The 19,145-nt window shown below is 44.5% G+C and overlaps 1 protein-coding gene across 2 annotated transcripts in view; it reads left to right on the forward strand.

Moving 5' to 3' along the window:
• The window catches only part of LOC146058041 (polyunsaturated fatty acid lipoxygenase ALOX15B-like), a 60,835-nt gene that overhangs the window by 12,943 nt on the left and 28,747 nt on the right, over positions 1-19,145 (forward strand). For both annotated transcript variants that reach the window (XM_083169999.1, XM_083170000.1), the window contains exons 2-4: positions 7,657-7,861; positions 8,052-8,133; positions 9,301-9,423. In XM_083169999.1, coding sequence (XP_083026125.1) covers positions 7,657-7,861; positions 8,052-8,133; positions 9,301-9,423 — 410 coding nt within the window. The remainder of the gene's footprint in view (positions 1-7,656; positions 7,862-8,051; positions 8,134-9,300; positions 9,424-19,145) is intronic.

Here is a 19,145-nt window from a genome sequence, read left to right on the forward strand (position 1 = left end):
TACTATTGGTCGCCACAAGTCACCACCCAAGTTCTCTGAAAGAGAGCTTACCTATCTCACAATTCATCCGAGTTCTACGCAACAATTCATCGGATGACACAGCGCAGATCCAAATTGATGAGATGTGTGTACGCTTTACTGAGAGAGGATACAAACAGTCCACTATCGAAAGATGTCTAAACAAGGCACTCACCAGACACCGGAATGAGGAAATGAGGTCAACACAGAGATGTGGGTCTGATCGTATGATATTTGCCTCTACGTACAGCACGGCATCCGACGATATGGGCAAGGCTATAAAGAAATACTGGCCGATAATATCGACAGATACCAAGCTGGGACATCTCAGCAAAAGGCCGCCTATGCAATCCTTTCGTCGAGGACCTAATCTCAAGCAATTACTGATGAGACCTCATATACAACCTGTTTCCAGTAACTCTACCTGCTGTCTACACAACGCCTTGGCTGTGTGCGGTGCACAGATTGTACAACTTGCAGATCGATGCTGGTTGGCCAGACATTCCCTCATCCACATACTGGCAAAAAAATCAAGATCCGCTATAGACTGTCTTGTATGGCATCATTTGTGATCTATATTTTAACGTGTCCTTGTGGACTGTATTATGTTGGATTAACTACACGATGCTTTAGAGAGCGTATGGCGAATCACCGCCTGTCCATCCGCCAAGCTCTCGAGCAGAAAAAATCTGACAAACCTGTGGCGAAACATTTTCTTGCACTCGGACATTCTGTGGCTAGCCTGAGATGTATGCTCATCGATTTCATACCACCCCTACCACGTGGCGGAGATAGAAGTAAAAAACTTCATCAGAGGGAGGCACGTTGGATTTATGACCTGGGGACTCTGGCTCCAAGGGGCCTTAATGAGCATATTGCATATAATATCTTCCTTTGAAAATACCTATATATTTGTGGGACTTTGCAGCATAAATTTCACTATATATAAATTTTTTCTTCTTTATACATTTTTTCTATATACTATAGTAGTGTTCATCACTATGTTTTTAGTATATTTTTTCTGTTTTTCTTTCTTCTTTTTTCTGTTTTTATGTGCATAGAGTTGATTTAGGTACTGTACATTAATGTGATGCATCAGGCAGTATTCTGAGACAAAGTATTTATGACGCACTTCTACATGCAGAACATATTAGATTCATATTGTTAGCATCCCATTAGCGTTAGTTAGTCCAAGCTAATCGCAGCTTCAAAAAAATCATTTTTTTGTTCTTTAAGATTTTTTGCTTATATATTATTCCCCAGGCGATTAGAGCTTAAAATGGTATGTTACTTCCGCGTTTTCAGCTTGCGTTCCAGTGAGTCATACTGCTGGAACGCATAGTACTTCCTGTATTGGTTTGTTCTTCCCCTAGGTGTGTTTGCGCGCCAAACGGCGCTCACTTCCGGTATTGGTGTGCGTTCCACAGTGCTGGAGCGCACGCAACTTCCGGTTTAACGGAACTCCGTTCTTTGATAAAAATTCTGGCTTTCTCTATATTTTTTTGATATAAAAAATTTTTTGGGACTATAACGCTATGGGTACAACTGATTAAGTTGGTTAATGTTTCTCAAATTTAGGTCTTTATACCACTTTGGGCACACTTCCGGTTTTATGTGGAACAGGAAGTGGGTGTCGCTTTCTATTACATGTGTGATGCCATAAATAGTTGTCTCAGTTACTGCACTAGTACACTGCCTGGTGTTCCTGGTCCTTGATGTGACAGATTTGTGTCTTGACAAAGGTCCCTGTGAGGATCGAAACGTCGACCATTACCATGAAATAAATCCTTGTTTCAACTACTTTTGGTGTCTATGGTGAGTGCCTGCTTCCAAAAAAACTGCTTATATATATATGTGTGTATATATATCAGGAATACAGAATAATGAGGCAGTGCTTACAGATATAGGGACCATCAGGAAGTGAAAAAACACACCCCCTCTCAATGAGGTGGAAGTCTCACCTCTATGACAAAAAATACTGTGAGGGTTAATACACAAAATTATCTACACGTGATTATAAATGATTATTAGAAAAAGCAACACAAAAATAAATATAACACTAAGCATGGCAATGAGATATATAAATGATCTATATAAATAAGATACATTGATATGTACAGCGCTGGAACACACAGCAGTGTTTATCCCTAAATCAGGTTGTTCCAAGCTGTGGTGATAAGGAGAACAGCGTAACATACTTTGCTTGCTGTGTTCTCTGAAAATAAGATGTAGCGCTGTCAGTGACAATGAACAAAAAAATAGCCAAATTCATGATGGCTACTGCAACATTGCATCTATGTGTGTCATGAAATAGAGAAGAAATAAGGAGAGTTGCAATACTTGTGGTGCAGACCTGTACAGTCTGTAGCCATTCTATTCATAGTAACTGTCTGAAACCAAGATGGCTGATTAACCCTTATTATGCTGAGTGAAAACGAGATGTACTATGCAATGTAGTTTAAGAACAGGTAATTTGGGGAACATCTGTGTGTGAGAACCCTATTGTGCAATTAAGTGTGCAACATGTCTATAATAACAAAAAACAACTATTTAGATAAATGTCATAATATCAAGATGGAGCACGGAAGGGAAGAAAAGACTGAAAGGTACATACAGCGGGTCTGTGCACATATAGTAGTATTAGATTCAGGCAGTAAACTTAATGCAGGAGACTAAGTTAAAACAGAAGTTCCCTTTAATAGAAACTTGTGAATGTTAAATATTCATTTAATCCATATGGCTGTACAGTATTTAATTCAGATATCCACCTTGTTTCAAGTTGCGATAAAGATCGATTGCGATCACCACCTCTAGCATTAACTGGGACCATCCTTTCCTTAAAGGTACGTATAGTTTTGCCTATGTAATATTTGTCACGGGCATCTGATGTAATATAATACGTACTGACTACTGCAGTTTAATACATTTTTAATTTGCTTGCCTGTGGATGGGAAAAGAGTTGCCAGTCTCCATGTATGTGCAAGTGGCACAGCCCGTGCACTTATATACACCTGGTTTCTTAGTGTCTCTCCAACCTGTGCTCTTGCAGAAATATCTGTATGTACCACTAAATCGCGGACATTTCTGCCTCTCTTGAAACAAGATAAGAGTCTTTTTTTCTTTGAGTGTTTTAAGAGCAGGGTCGTTTTGAATCGAGTGAATGGTTTTTGGCTATCTTATTAATCCTCGTACTAGCAGTGGTATAGGTACTCACCCAAACCATTGCAGTGTCTGCATTGCTTTTTGTTGAAGGGGATTGAGTGCGTGGTTGCGCTAAAGCTTTAGACATGGCGCTTTGCAACATTTTATTAGTTTATCCCTTCTGTAAACATTTAAATTTCCTCCTATTCATTTGTAGCAGTTCATCAGATGGATCATTGCATATTCTAGGGACCTGGAGGAATTGAGAAAAGGGGAGACCATTTTTGAGGGGTGTGGGATGGAAGCTAGATGCCGACAATCAGGGCTATTTTTCAGCAGGCTCCAGCAGGAACTGAGGCCCTTATTCTAGTTCACTCTTTCTGACAAAATCTTTCTTAGATGGACAAAACCATGTGCACTGCAGGGGGGCATATTTAAAATGTGCAGAGAGAATTAGATTTGGGTGAGTCATTTTGTTTCTGTGCAGGGTAAATACTGGCTGCTTTATTTTTACACTGCAATATAGATCTCACTTTGAAGTAAAACCCCACCCAAATCTAATTATCTCTGCACAAGTAACACCTGCCTCACCTGCAGTGCACATGGTTTTGTCCATCTAAAGCCCCGTACACACGGGGAAGATATATTGCTCAGTTTCTCTTTTTCATCAGCGACCAGAGATGGTCGCTGATAAAAGGGAACCTCTGCCAGGGGAGCAGCAGAGGTAAACAGCTGGTCGCAGGAGCAAGCTCCTGCGACCAGCGATCATAAGGGGGCTAAAACGGGAGTGCGCACCAGGCGATTTATCGCTGGTGCGCACTCCAATCACTGGTAATATGGTCGCCAGCAACCACATTTCCAGCGATTTAAGCATATATCGCCCCCGTGTGTACACAGCTTAAGAAAGATTTTGTCAGAAAGAGTGAACTAGAAAAAGGGCCTCAGTTCCTGCTGGAGCCTGCTGAAAAATAGCCCTGCCGACAATAATGGATTGCAATCTGTCGGTTTTGTATACACGGACGTCTGCAAAGTAGGCTTGGAGCTGCAGCTTCATCTGAGCCATTCTTAATCTGGCCCTGGATATTTGGATCTACTATAGATACCTCAATATTGTGAGAAAATAAATCCTGTGGCATGATTGCTACAGATCTACCTAGCTGTAATAAACAGAGAATCAGGTAATCTTTTTTGTGGACTCAAAGTGATATCCTTATCAGCTTATTAAAAATGGCCAATTTTCACTCCCAATGTTTTAGCGGGGATAATATGATACCCCCAGAAGGAAAATGTAGGGGTATAATGTAGAGATGCTGCTACTAGATCAGTCCAAAGAGATTTCAACATCCAGAAGTTCAATGGGCCCTACACACGGAGCGATATTCAGGCAATTTCTGAGTGATTTTACTTTATTTTGCTAATTTGCTCAGAAAATGCCTGAAAATCGACGTGTGTGTAGACCATACAGTGATTTAAATGCACGGCCCCGCGTGTCTATGTCTTCCATCAAAGCTTATTAATCAGTTGGGGCCATTGTTATCAACAGAATGGGATTAAAAATAGGCCCTGGCATTTAAAGTACACAGGCCCACCTTGGCGACAAAAGTGAAGGATGTAGTTTTGCGCGCGCCGGAAAAGGAGGTGTGACCATTTAAAAAGGGGCGTGACCCCATATACAACTTCTACACATTATGCAACAAAACACTAGACCCCATTATACTTGCCCCTTACACATGATGCCAAAGCGAATGAGCCAAAATTCACATAATGCCAGTGGGATTGTGCCAAAATTCACATAATGCCACATGGATTGTGCCAAAATTCACATAATGCCTCACGGATTGAGCCAAAATTCACATAATGCCACATGGATTGAGCCAACATTCACATAATGCCACATGGATTGAGCCAAAATCCACATAATGCCACAAGGATTGAGCCAAAATTCACATAATGCCACAGAGATTAAATCAAAATCCACAATATGCTTCATAAACAGGGACATTGTGCACCAAAGGCGCGCATTAAAAATTTACACCATAATGCCCATTACATGTTAAGCCACAAAGCATAATGTCCGTTACGTATTATGCCAAACACCATAATGCCTATTAAAATTATGATACATAAGTGCTGCTTACCTACATGCTCATTGTCAAGTTCCATACTTATTTCCAGGGGTTCCATACTCATTGCCAAGGTTTCCATGCTCATTGCCAGGGGTTCCATGCTTGTTGCCATGTGGGATTATATGCTCATTGCCAAGGGGGAATACAGGCTTGTGGTATCTGGGGGACAGCCACCGCCAGGCAGACGTGACAGCCGTTGACAGCCAGGCAGGGCTGGTGCAAGGCACCGGAGCGCCCCATGCGAGGGGGGGTGGGGCGCCCCGGTGCCTACGGGGGGGGTACCTGCGGCACTGTGTGATCTGGCGACGGGGTCCCTGCAGTGATGCGCGCTATCCGGCAGCCAGGCGGCGGCGCGGGAAGCACTGATGGGTTTGAAAACTCGCCGCACGCTGATTGGCTGAATCTCAGCCAATCAGCATACGGAATGTTTTCGAACCCAACAGCGCTTCCCGCGCCGCCTGGCTGCCGGATAGCACACATCCCTGCAGGGACCCCGCCGCCAGATCACACAGTGCTGCAGGTACCCGGCACGGACACCCCTGCAGCCTCCATGCGAGAGGCGAGGGGCGAAGTGCCGCCCTCCAGTGGCTGGCGCCCTAGGCAAATGCCTAGATTTGCCTAGTGGTGGCGCCGGCCCTGCAGCCAGGCAGAGAGCGGGGGGCTGCCCAGCTGTATTCAGAGCACTGCAGGTCCCGGCTATTTGAAATAATACCTCTTTCACACCAGAAAATTCAAGGATTTACCAGGGAATATTGTCCCAGGATCAGGCAGGGACATTCCTGGGTTGGCCCCTTTTACACCAGCCTAGTCCCTGCATTTTCTGGTGTGAGGGGAGAGAAAACCACCCCCTCCCCTCCCTTTATCCGGCTATCTTGTTCAACCGGCTATATCTTTGGAACCAACTGACCCATTTACATGAGTCTCATGTAACTTTTAAGTGGGCTTCAAATGATTTTGGTCCCGAGAAACTGGGGTGCTTGGTTCCAGAGAAATCTGCCTTCAAAGAACATGAACAGCCATGAAATTACATTTCAAAAATAAGAAACTCTGTTTACCTGCAATATCTCAGTAACCAATTGACCCATATAAACCTGCCTGGGGTGAAATGGCAGCCGTTGGAACTGGGTGGGGGTCAGAATTATCGGGTCTTATGTTATCCTATGGGGAAAATGTTCTAGCTTTGTCTGGCGATATCTCCGGTTCCCGGGGGGGGGGGGGGGGGGGGGGCTAGCGACCCCCCCCCCCCCTGAATCCGCCCATGGACACAGTTTAAGCCAATTCCTACATTGATTGTAAGTACACGGCTGTCTGTATGCTAGGAAGAACCATACTTGCCTACTTTTGAAAACTAGTTTCAGGGAGATTATAGTTGGTAATGGAATTTTGCACAGCGCCCCATTGAGAGCCAATCAGCGACCGGCAAATCTTACAGCCAATAAGCGTCCGGCAAGTCTTTTCAAAGTAATCACCAGCGCTTCCCACCGCCGCACTAGTACGAGAGAGTAGAGAGATGGACGGAGTCAAGCCGCGGCGGTGGGAAGCGCTGGTGATGACTTTGAAAAGACTTGCCGGACGCTGATTGGCTGAATTCAGCCCCTGAGGCGTTGAATAGGGGGTGAGGGAGGGCTGGCAGCGAATGCACCAGCCCTCCGGAACCCGGTGATTGTGCAGCGAATACAAAACATTGAATACCTGCCAATGCTTGCTGTATACAGTGTGGAACATAGTAAGGGTTGGATACAGTGTGGGTTGGTAACAGTATGGGTTGGATACAGTGCAGGATATAGTGCAGGTTGGATACAGCACAGGATATATTATGGTTGGATAAAGTGCGGGATATTGTGAAGTCTGTATACAATCTTTATACAGTACAATCTGGATACATTGAGGATTGTATACAATGTAGATGTAGTGCTGGATACAGTATGGGTCAGATACAGTGCGAGATAAATTGATTGTTGCATACAATGCAGGATACAGTGTGGGCTGGATCCAATGTGGGATACAGTGTGGGTTGGATAAAGTGCAGGTTGGATACAGTGTAGGTTGACTAATGTATGGGTTGGATACAATGCGGGACCCCCGCCACCGAATCCCCTCAGTACCATGCGTAGAGATGTGTACGAGAACATGCCTCCGCTAGCAGAAGAAATCATTCCATGGTCGCAGTCAGTCTAGACTGAATTTTATTTACGAGCACTAGGATGAAGATGGGGTGGGGGCTGTCACCCTAGGCTGCTGCCTAAACATTCTATTAGGTAATCAGGCACCGACTAGGACTTTGACTTTATGTCAACTCCCACAGTGTCTACCATACTGGAAGTCCAGGGTTCCTTCAGACATGTTTCTCAGACATATTCTGCTTTTCCAGGTATCGGACTTTGAAGTTGACATTGAGAAAGACCTTGGAGAGCTTCTGCTGGTCCGACTGTCTAGAGAGAAATACAAGAGTTTTAATATGGATGCTTGGCAATGCCAGTATATTAATGTGACCAGTCCCAGTGGTGAATATTACCAGTTCCCTTGCTATCAGTGGATATATGGTCCAATGGCTGTGGAGATCCCGGAAGGCAAGGGTGAGATGTAGCTTTTGTAATTATATTCTAACTGGTATTTTTGTAATTATAATCTGGCCAATGTTGGTGGTACATTATGTTTTTTTTTTTGTGGGGTCTGGATACAGCTAGATAAAGTGCAAGATCAATAACCATCTATAATCACCAGGTTAATTGAAATCCAGTACTCTTGGAATCTGTTCTGTTTCAGGCATCATATTATCAAGGAATACTCACCCTCTTCTCCAACAGCAACGGCGAGTGGAACTGGTGAAGCAGAGAGCAACCCACAAGTTAGTGTATATATGCACTGTTGTTTATATACAGGCTGTCCTATCTGGTATCCAGTCATTAGATCTACAGGGTGAGATTTAATAGGATGAGATATTCAGAAAGTGAGAGATTTTGGAAGAAATCTCCAGTTTTTTTAAAGCGGCAATCATCTACACTTCAAAATCAAACTGGTTTTGCAGTGTAAATGATTGCCGCTTTAAAAAAACTGGAGATTTCTTCCCAAATCTCTCACTTTCTGAATATCTCATCCTATTTAATCTCACCCACAGTGGCTGACAGTCAAACGGTCAAACAGTCAACAGTCAAAAGTTCGACATGGTTAAAAGGTCAACAGTCTAAAAGTTTGACAAAGGTCGAAATGAGTTTTTCATGATTGCTGATACTTTACCATCCATGTGGGCAAAGAGTCAGTTTATAATAACTGTAAAAAAGGGGATGTGAAACCGCGCTTTTACCTAATGACATGCAACAGGTGAAGGATTAAAAAAACACACATTTTTTAATCCTTCACCTGTTGCATGTCATTAGGTAAAAGCGCGGTTTTACATCCCCTTTTTTACCTATATTCTGTTTGTTTGGGTTTGACTCCCCAATCTACAAAACCGCAGCTTGAAGCAAAGCTCCCCATTTCAGGCGCCTTCTCGGGACACTTTGTGCCCCACCACCCCCTAGTTTATAATAACTGTCCAGTCCAGTGCAGCAGGGCACCATTCCAGAAGCATGGTGATCATAGTGAGTTTCAAAGACACCAAAACATGAAAAACTCATGTTGATGTTTTGACCATGCTGACCTTTTGACTGTCGACCTTTCGACAATTGACCTTTGACCATGTTGACATTTTGACTGTTGAACAATAGTTGTAGACCTTTTGACTGTAGACCTAGATACTGTAGAGCTAATATACCATAACCGTTGTGTCTCTGGGGCTTTTTCATGGGGAAAAGGAGATTCCCAGTTTTGCTGAGATATTCAGTGATATTTCTTGTTCCTAAGTGAAATATGCTATCGTTCATATTGAATAAACTGAATTTCATTTATCAAATGCTGGTTATACTGTATAGTGGAAGCAAGAAGCTTAGAAATGGTTAGACGTTGAACTAAGCAATTTATATGTAGGCGGAGTCTGAATATTTTCTTTAGCAATAACTTGGTGTGTCTCTTGCAGATGGAAAGTTTATGCAGAAGGCGTCCCTCACTGCATTGATGCTGCCACAACTCAGGCCCTGCCCCTTAATGACCAGTTCACCCTTGTAAATCGGATCGGCTATGGCTCGGCTTATCAGCGCACGTATGTATCACCCTGAATAGACTACAATAAAACATGGTCATAAATCATTGGAGACCCCCAAATTTAAACCCTGACTGTATTTATGTAATTACATTTCATAAGACTTTTCTTGTGTGCACCACTATATGGGCGACATCGTATTATCCACGATCACTGATCCAGGCAATAGGTTCATTGGGGGCCAGGAATGGACTAAGCCTCTGAATGAAGGGTACTTATGTATTATCCGGGCACCCGGCTACGCTACAGTTACAACGTATCGGAGGAGACGCAAACGCGTCCTTGCAGCAATGTATGTAATTCACTGTAATGCCGCTGGGGGAGCATCATATGGTTTCCCTGCTCCCCCAGCGGCACTACGCTAATTGCGTACATTGCGGGGACCGTCATGGCGAACGGGGAGCCAAGTGCCGGAGGAGGGGAACGCTGGCGCCGGGGACATCATTGAGGTAAGTATAATGCACTACACAGACACACACTAACACAATCGTATCCCCACTATCCACGTAATACCCCCATTATCCATGTGGGCGTGGAGCTAATTTTATAAAGTGTGGAAGAGCGGCCGCATATCCGCGGCCGTTTGCCACGCTTCGGGCTCGGTGGCTCGCTGCGCTCGCCACACTTTATAATATTAACTCCACACCCACGTGGATAATGGGGGTATGACGTGGATAGTGGAGATATAATCCATTATGTATTAGCACAGCTCCAGTTACGTAAATCACGTAGTTTACGTAAATTACGTAGTTTACGTAAATTACGTAGTTTACGTAAATTACGTAATTTGCGTGAGTTACGTAGTTTACGTAGCCAGCATAGAGGTGTAATGGTAATCTTAATACACCACTACGCAAACTACGTAATGGGCGCTCTGCTAATGCATAAGTACCTCATGAAGTTGAGTGTTTGCACACACCGGGTATGTCCATGTACACACTGGGCATGCATGCACTGCTGATCCTGGTCTGCAGGAGAGAGGAGCATGGCTGAATTTTATGCCCCCATCTCTCCTGGACCTGATCGGCACTATTACATTGGCATCCCTTGAATCCATTCCTCTTTTAATGCATGCCAGTGTCCGGTTTGCTTCTGGGCAGACAGAAAAAATGGGTAACCCAATATCTTTTTGTTATCAGACAATCAGCCATTGTTGATACAGTGCTGTATTGAAAAAAAGTGTCAGTACTTGCTTTTTTAGGGTTGGCAGAAATGGGGTCCCGTTTTTATGAGCTCCAGAAAGGACAGTCAAGGTACCATTTAAGTTTGTATGACGCGTTTCTACGCCTCCAATGTGGTGTCAGCGGCTTCATTAGATATCTGATGAAGCCTCTGACACCCCATAGGAGGCGGAGAAACGCGTCATACAAACTTAAATGGTACCTTGACTGTCCTTTCTGGAGCTCATAAAAACGGGACCCCATTTCTGGGACCCCATTTCTTTCTTGCAGGGGCTGGCGGATCTAGCGGCCGGCTCCCGCCAGGGGCGCGTATGAGACGCTCGCGTGCCCAGTGGCAACGGCGCTTCGGGGGGTCCCCGCTGCCTTACCTGCCATCACCGCCGTTCCCCCTCGCCGCCCCGCCCCCCCTCCCGTACTGGGCAGCATCTACCTGAAGCGGAGACGGGCAGGGAGATGCTGCCCAGCCGCCGTGATACTGGAAAGCATGTGCACGTGAGATGCACGCGAACCTGTAAGCTGCCTATGTATTCCCTCCGATACCAGCACTCAGAACTGGTCATTGTTTGTCTGTACTGGGTGTTGGAGGAAGTATTTCCAGATGCATGTCTTCCCAATGTAAACTGATTGTCTATAACACCAGGCACCTGAATCCTCAGAGTCTAGAGACAGAGCAACAGGTCCAACAGGTGCCTGATGACGCCTAGTGGTGAGACACAAGAAAACACAGACAGGCTGAGCGTATTTTTACATTTCTTATTACATTCTTTATATTAGGAAAATGATTTGGGTGCATAGGTGCCGATTTATGTTTTTGCTGGTGGGTGCTCAAGCCAAAAATAAAGAGGAGTGGCTTCATGGGGAAGGGGTGTGGCCACAAAATAGTACCAATTTATATTACGGAGCACAGTTGTCTCCAATATTTAAATTACAGCAACAGAGTTCCACATACATAAATGCCCCCACAGTGCAGGTACATAAATGCCCCCACAGTGCAGTTACATAAATGCCCCCACAGTGCAGGTACTCCGCGTACAGAATACACTCTTCCTGGCATACTGTTTCCCAGGTGGCGGGTCCGGCAATGTGGGTGCTGCAGCCGCAAATTAGCAAGTTAATATGGAGGCCCAGCAGCGGGACTCGGACCCGTGGGTGCTCATAAATTTCCGTGGGTGCTCGGGCCCTTGAGCTCCCACAAAATCAGCACCTATGTTTGGGTGTCCCATCTTGTTTAAACGCTTTGAATGCCCTCCTTTTTTTAAACTATTTTGAATTTGACTTTGCTGTTAAGCCACATAGGTTTCCTTTTGACATTTGTTTTTTTTTATTTGCCCTAGGAATAAATTTATCAGTGCCCTCCAGCAGTATTTTTTTTTAAAGTTTGCTGCCTTTTAGTATTATCCATACCTCTAAATAATTCCTTTCAGTTTATATCCTTTAAGGACGCCTGAAACTTACCAAAGTTTGCTTTTCTGAAATGTAAGGACCTAGTTGCTCCAATATAATTATCTTTGTTAAAATCAAATGTGATCATATTGTGATCACTGTTCCCCAATGTCTCCCTTATGGTTATGCAAGTAATTATGGGGCAGATTTATTAAGCTTGGAGAAGAGATAAACTGGAGATAAAGCGGAGAAAAGGTAAAAGGAGATAAAGCACCAGCCAATCAGCTGTGTTTGAAAAAAGACAGTTGGGAGCTGATTGGCTGGTGCTTTATCTCCTTTTACCTTTTCTCCGCTTCATCTCCAGTTTATCTCTTCTCCAAGCTTAATACATCTGCTCCAATGTCCGCATTGTTGCTTATCAAGAGATCCAGGATATGCAATATAAATGCAAAATCATGCACTTGGGTTGCAAAAATCCGAAGACTAAATATAGTATAAATGGCACTATAATGGAAACTACTGAGGAAGAGAGGGATCTAGGTGTCACTATTTCAGGGGACTTAAAGGCAGGTAGGCAATGTAACAAAGCAATGAAGAAGGCAAGTCAGATGCTTGGTTGCATAGGGAGAGGTATCAGCAGTAGAAAGAAAGAAGTAATAATGCCACTGTATAGGTCATTGGTACGACCTCATCTAGAGTATTGTGTTCAGTTCTGGAGGCCATATCTCCAGAAGGATATAAATACATTAGAGACTGTACAAAGAAGAGCAACTAAAATGGTGCATGGCCTACATCACAAAACGTACCAGGAAAGACTAAAAGATCTTAATATGTATACTTTAGAGCAGAGAAGGGAAAGGGGGGGCATGATAGAAACTTTCAAATATATCAAGGGTTTTAACAAGGTACAGATGGGAGACATTCTTCACAGGAAGAGGAGCAGCAGAACACGAGGACATGCACTGACACTAGAGGGAGGAAGATTCAGGGGAAATGTGAGGAAGAATTACTTCACAGAAAGAGTAGTAGATAAGTGGAATAGCCTCCCATCAGAGGTGGTAGAGGCAAATACAGTAGTACAATTTAAACATGCTTGGGATAGGCATATTGATATCCTTACAAAAAAATAAGGATCAAATATGGTTTGAGGTAACATGTTTAAAAAAGGGGCAGACTAGATGGGCCAAGTGGTTCTTATCTGCCGTCAAATTCTATGTTTCTATGTTTGTTATTTCTGGTTGGACTTTCAATAAATTGATACTAATAGTGGTCATTCAGGGCATCCAATAAAACATTTCCCTTAGCGGTACTACTTGACCTATCTTTCCAAATTATTTCTGGGTAGTTAAAGTCACCCATAATAATGTCCCCTAAGTTGGCCGCTTTTCCCACCTGTAGCAAGAGCTCTTTTTCCTCCTCCTTATGTATGTTGGGTGGTTTATAACATGTCCCTACTGTACGTTTTTTAGGCCCTTTAACCCCTTCCCGACATTTGACGTATATATACGTCATGGCCGGGATGTACTTCCCGACACATGACGTATATATACGTCATGACTTTAAACTGTCACCGCGTCTAGGGACGCGGTGACAGAGGGACGATGTCTGCTGTCCCTGACAGCAGACATGTCCCAGCATGCCCAGGGGGGGCGGCGATGCCTCCCCCCCGTCGGCGATCGCTGCGATTGGCTGTTCAATGTGAACAACCAATCGCAGCGTTTTCCTGTGTTACTGGCGAATCAGACGCGAATCAGACGCGAATCTGACGCTCGGTAACACAGGGATCAATCACCGCCGGGTGTGAGGGGGCGTGAGGGGGGCACCGGTGATGACCACACCTCACCCCACCTGCCCCCAAGGCTGTGATTGGTCCGTCGGACCGACGGACCAATCACAGCCATGGCGCGTGATTTAAACTAACGGTGACTGCGCTGCAGACGCAATTCCGGTCTGGAATTGCGTGCAGAGCGGTCACCAACCAATCTGTCATGATATACATACCTGATCCTTGCCTGATACTTACCTGATCACCGCTGGTAGCGTGCTGCCAGCAGCTGGATGCTTCCTGGATCTTGTCACTTCCTGTGTGCTGCTGCTGCAGTGTCATAGAGTGAGAGATAGTGAGAGATAGTGAGAGATAGTGAGAGATAGTGAGAGATAGTGAGAGATAGTGACAGAGAGTGCTATATTTTGTGTCTGCTGCCCCCCCCCCCCCCCTTTTGTGCTGATCAGTATATCTGTGCTGATCAGCAACTTTTTGGGGGTGCAGGTTTTTTTTATATATACTGTATACCTGTCAGTTGCACCAAAGGTTGTGCTGCCTGTGCAACTGACTGCTGCCCCCCCTGCTGCCCCCCCTTTTGTGCAGAGAAGGGAAAGGGGGGGCATGATAGAAACTTTCAAATATATCAAGGGTTTTAACAAGGTACAGATGGGAGACATTCTTCACAGGAAGAGGAGCAGCAGAACACGAGGACATGCACTGAAACTAGAGGGAGGAAGATTCAGGGGAAATTTGAGGAAGAATTACTTCACAGAAAGAGTAGTAGATAAGTGGAATAGCCTCCCATCAGAGGTGGTAGAGGCAAATACAGTAGTACAATTTAAACATGCTTGGGATAGGCATATTGATATTCTTACAAAAAAATAAGGATCAAATATGGTTTGAGGTAACATGTTTAAAAAAGGGGCAGACTAGATGGGCCAAGTGGTTCTTATCTGCCGTCAAATTCTATGTTTCTATGTTTGTTATTTCTGGTTGGACTTTCAATAAATTGATACTAATAGTGGTCATTCAGGGCATCCAATAAAACATTTCCCTTAGCGGTACTACTTGACCTATCTTTCCAAATTATTTCTGGGTAGTTAAAGTCACCCATAATAATGTCCCCTAAGTTGGCCGCTTTTCCCACCTGTAGCAAGAGCTCTTTTTCCTCCTCCTTATGTATGTTGGGTGGTTTATAACATGTCCCTACTGTACGTTTTTTAGGCCCTTTAACCCCTTCCCGACATTTGACGTATATATACGTCATGGCCGGGATGTACTTCCCGACACATGACGTATATATACGTCATGACTTTAAACTGTCACCGCGTCTAGGGACGCGGTGACAGAGGGACGATGTCTGCTGTCCCTGACAGCAGACATGTCCCAGCATGCCCAGGGGGGGCGGCGATGCCTCCCCCCCGTCGGCGATCGCTGCGATTGGCTGTTCAATGTGAACAACCAATCGCAGCGTTTTCCTGTGTTACCGGCGAATCAGACGCGAATCAGACGCGAATCTGACGCTCGGTAACACAGGGATCAATCACCGCCGGGTGTGAGGGGGCGTGAGGGGGTCACCGGTGATGACCACACCTCACCCCACCTGCCCCCAAGGCTGTGATTGGTCCGTCGGACCGACGGACCAATCACAGCCATGGCGCGTGATTTAAACTAACGGTGACTGTGCTGCAGACGCAATTCCGGTCTGGAATTGCGTGCAGAGCGGTCACCAACCAATCTGTCATGATATACATACCTGATCCTTGCCTGATACTTACCTGATCACCGCTGGTAGCGTGCTGCCAGCAGCTGGATGCTTCCTGGATCTTGTCACTTCCTGTGTGCTGCTGCTGCAGTGTCATAGAGTGACAGATAGTGACAGATAGTGAGAGATAGTGAGAGATAGTGAGAGATAGTGAGAGATAGTGAGAGATAGTGACAGAGAGTGCTATATTTTGTGTCTGCTGCCCCCCCCCCCCTTTTGTGCTGATCAGTATATCTGTGCTGATCAGCAACTTTTTGGGGGTGCAGGTTTTTTTTATATATATACCTGTCAGTTGCACCAAAGGTTGTGCTGCCTGTGCAACTGACTGCTGCCCCCCCTGCTGCCCCCCCTTTTGTGCTGATCAGTATAAATTAACTGATCAGCAACTTTTTGGGGGTGCACCCACCATTCATTCCACCAGAATCTGAGCTGCAAAATCCCAAAATCACTCCTTCCCTTCTGAGTCCTGCCATGCACCCAACTGGTATTTTTTGGTCACATATGAGGCATTGCCATACTCGGGAAAAATTGGGGCACAGATTTTGGGGTGCTTTTTCTCCTTCATACCTTGTGAAAATGAAAAATTTTGAGCCAGAACTGCATTTTTGTGTAAAAAATGTAATTTTTCATTTGCGCAGCCCAGTTGTATCAAAATTGTTGAAACCCCTGGGGGTTTGAAATGTACACTATACCCCTAGTTGAATTCCCTGAGGGGTGTAGTTTGCAAAATGGGGTCACTTGTGGGGGGGTTCCACTGTATTGGTGCTTCGGGGGTCTTGCTAATGTGACATAGCACCCACCAACATTCCACCAGAATCTGTGCTGCAAACCCCAAATATCACTCCTTCCCTTCTGAGTCCTGACATTTTTTGGTCACACATGAGGCATTGCCGTACTCGGGAGAAATTGGGGCACAGATTTTGGGGTGCTTTTTCTCCTTCATACCTTGTGAAAATGAAAAATTTTGAGCCAGAACTGCATTTTTGTGTAAAAAATGTAATTTTTCATTTGCACAGCCCAGTTGTATCAAAATTGGTGAAACCCCTGGGGGTTTGAAATGTACACTATACCCCTAGTTGAATTCCCTGAGGGGTGTAGTTTACAAAATGGGGTCACTTGTGGGGGGGTTCCACTGTATTGGTGCTTCGGGGGTCTTGCTAATGTGACATAGCACCCACCAACATTCCACCAGAATCTGTGCTGCAAACCCCAAATATCACTCCTTCCCTTCTGAGTCCTGCCATTTTTTGGTCACACATGAGGCATTGCCGTACTCGGGAGAAATTGGGGCACAGATTTTGGGGTGCTTTTTCTCCTTCATACCTTGTGAAAATGAAAAATTTTGAGCCAGAACTGCATTTTTGTGTAAAAAATGTAATTTTTCATTTGCACAGCCCAGTTGTATCAAAATTGGTGAAACCCCTGGGGGTTTGAAATGTACACTATAACCCTAGTTGAATTCCCTGAGGGGTGTAGTTTGCAAAATGGGGTCACTTGTGGGGGGGTTCCACTGTATTGGTGCTTCGGGGGTCTTGCTAATGTGACATAGCACCCACCAACATTCCACCAGAATCTGTGCTGCAAACCCCAAATATCACTCCTTCCCTTCTGAGTCCTGCCATTTTTTGGTCACACATGAGGCATTGCCGTACTCGGGAGAAATTGGGGCACAGATTTTGGGGTGCTTTTTCTCCTTCATACCTTGTGAAAATGAAAAATTTTGAGCCAGAACTGCATTTTTGTGTAAAAAATTTAATTTTTCATTTGCACAGCCCAGTTGTATCAAAATTGGTGAAACCCCTGGGGGTTTGAAATGTACACTATACCCCTAGTTGAATTCCCTGAGGGGTGTAGTTTGCAAAATGGGGTCACTTGTGGGGGGGTTCCACTGTATTGGTGCTTCGGGGGTCTTGCTAATGCGACATAGCACCCACCAACATTCCACCAGAATCTGAGCTGCAAAATCCAAAAATCACTCCTTCCCTTCTGAGTCCTGCCATGCACCCAAATGGTATTTTTTGGTCACATGTGAGGCATTGCCGTACTCGGGAGAAATTGGGGCACAGATTTTGCGGTGCTTTGTCTCCTTCATTCCTTGTGAAAATGAAAAATTTGGAGCCAGAACTGCATTTTTGTGTAAAAAAATTAATTTTTCATTTTCACTGCCCAGTTGTACCACAATTGGTGAAACCCCTGGGGGTTTGAAATGTACACTATACCCCTAGATGAATTCCCTGATGGGTGTAGTTTGCAAAATGGGGTCACTTGTGGGGGGGTTCCTAACTTTTAGCATCTTATGGTGCCTAGAAACCTACATGGTGCCTAAAAAATAATCTCATAAAAAGGAGGCTCCAAAATCAAGTAGGTGCTCCTTCTATTATGAAGCCTGTGGTTTGGTCAACGTGCACACTAGGGCCACATATAGGATATTTATGAAAACAAAAGAATTGGGGGAATCAATTTTTAGTCACATTTCTCTAGTAAAATCTACTGTGTTCCTTAGAAAAATGTATTAAAATTGCAAATCTGCAAAAAAAATGAAATTTTGAAATTTCACCTACACTTTGTTTTAATTCCTGTGAAACACCTAAAGGGTTAACAAACTTCCAAAATGCTGTTTTGAATACTGTGAGGGGTGCAGTTTTTGAAATGGCATCATTTATGGGGGTGTCTCACATACAAGTCCCTCAAAGTCACATCAGAACTGAACTGGTCCCTAAAAAAATCAGTGTTTGAAATTTTCTTGAAACTTTGAGAATTTGCTATTCATATTTTAAGCCTCCTAGTGTCCAAAAAAATTAAAAGGAGGCTGAAATAATGATGGAAACATAAAGTAGACATATGGTCTATGTTAGTCATTAACTATTTTGAGTGGTATGATTATTTGTCTCACAAGCAGAAAATTTAACATTTTGAAAATTGCTAAATTTTCCATTTTTTTACGACATTTTGGTATTTTTCACAAAAAAACACAGACTGTATCGACCAAAATTTACCACTAACTTGAAGTACAATGTGTCACGAGAAAACAATCTCAAAATCACTGGGATAAGTAAAAGCAAAAAAAAGTTATCCCCACTTAAGTGATACCTGTCAGATTTGAAAAAAAGGGCTCTGTCAGGAAGGCAAAAACAGGCTGCGGTGGGAAGGGGTTAATATATCCTGTGATTTCTACCCATACCGATTCCATACCCTCCAACATTTTATGCATGGAAATCGGTACAACGTGGTCACATATATAGGGGCGTGATCACATGTAGAGGGGGAGTAGCAACACCTCATATATCCGTGGCCACGCCCCCACCTGAGGAAGGACATTAAATTTTAATACCGTACCCCCTTGAGCTGCTCCGTTGCCCGAGTCCCGCGCCGCCAGTCAGTCCAGATCAAAGGGTGCATATGAAGCGTGTGGGATGGGTGTGCAGGCAGCGTGCGGGAGATGCAGCGTCATGACATCATGCAACGCTTGAACGCTGGCTGCCGGGGCGCTGCGCAAGGCACCACTGGGAATGGGAGCAGGCGCACTGGGACACATTTAACCCCACTGGGCCCGGCCCGATTGTTCATCGCAGCCCAGAGTCACTGCTGCCACTGCCGGAGGAAATCGGTACATCGGTACATTTGGATT

Source organism: Crinia signifera, chromosome 2 (genome assembly GCF_055691185.1).
Source record: "Crinia signifera chromosome 2, ASM5569118v1, whole genome shotgun sequence".
Classification (NCBI taxonomy): Eukaryota; Metazoa; Chordata; class Amphibia; order Anura; family Myobatrachidae; genus Crinia; species Crinia signifera.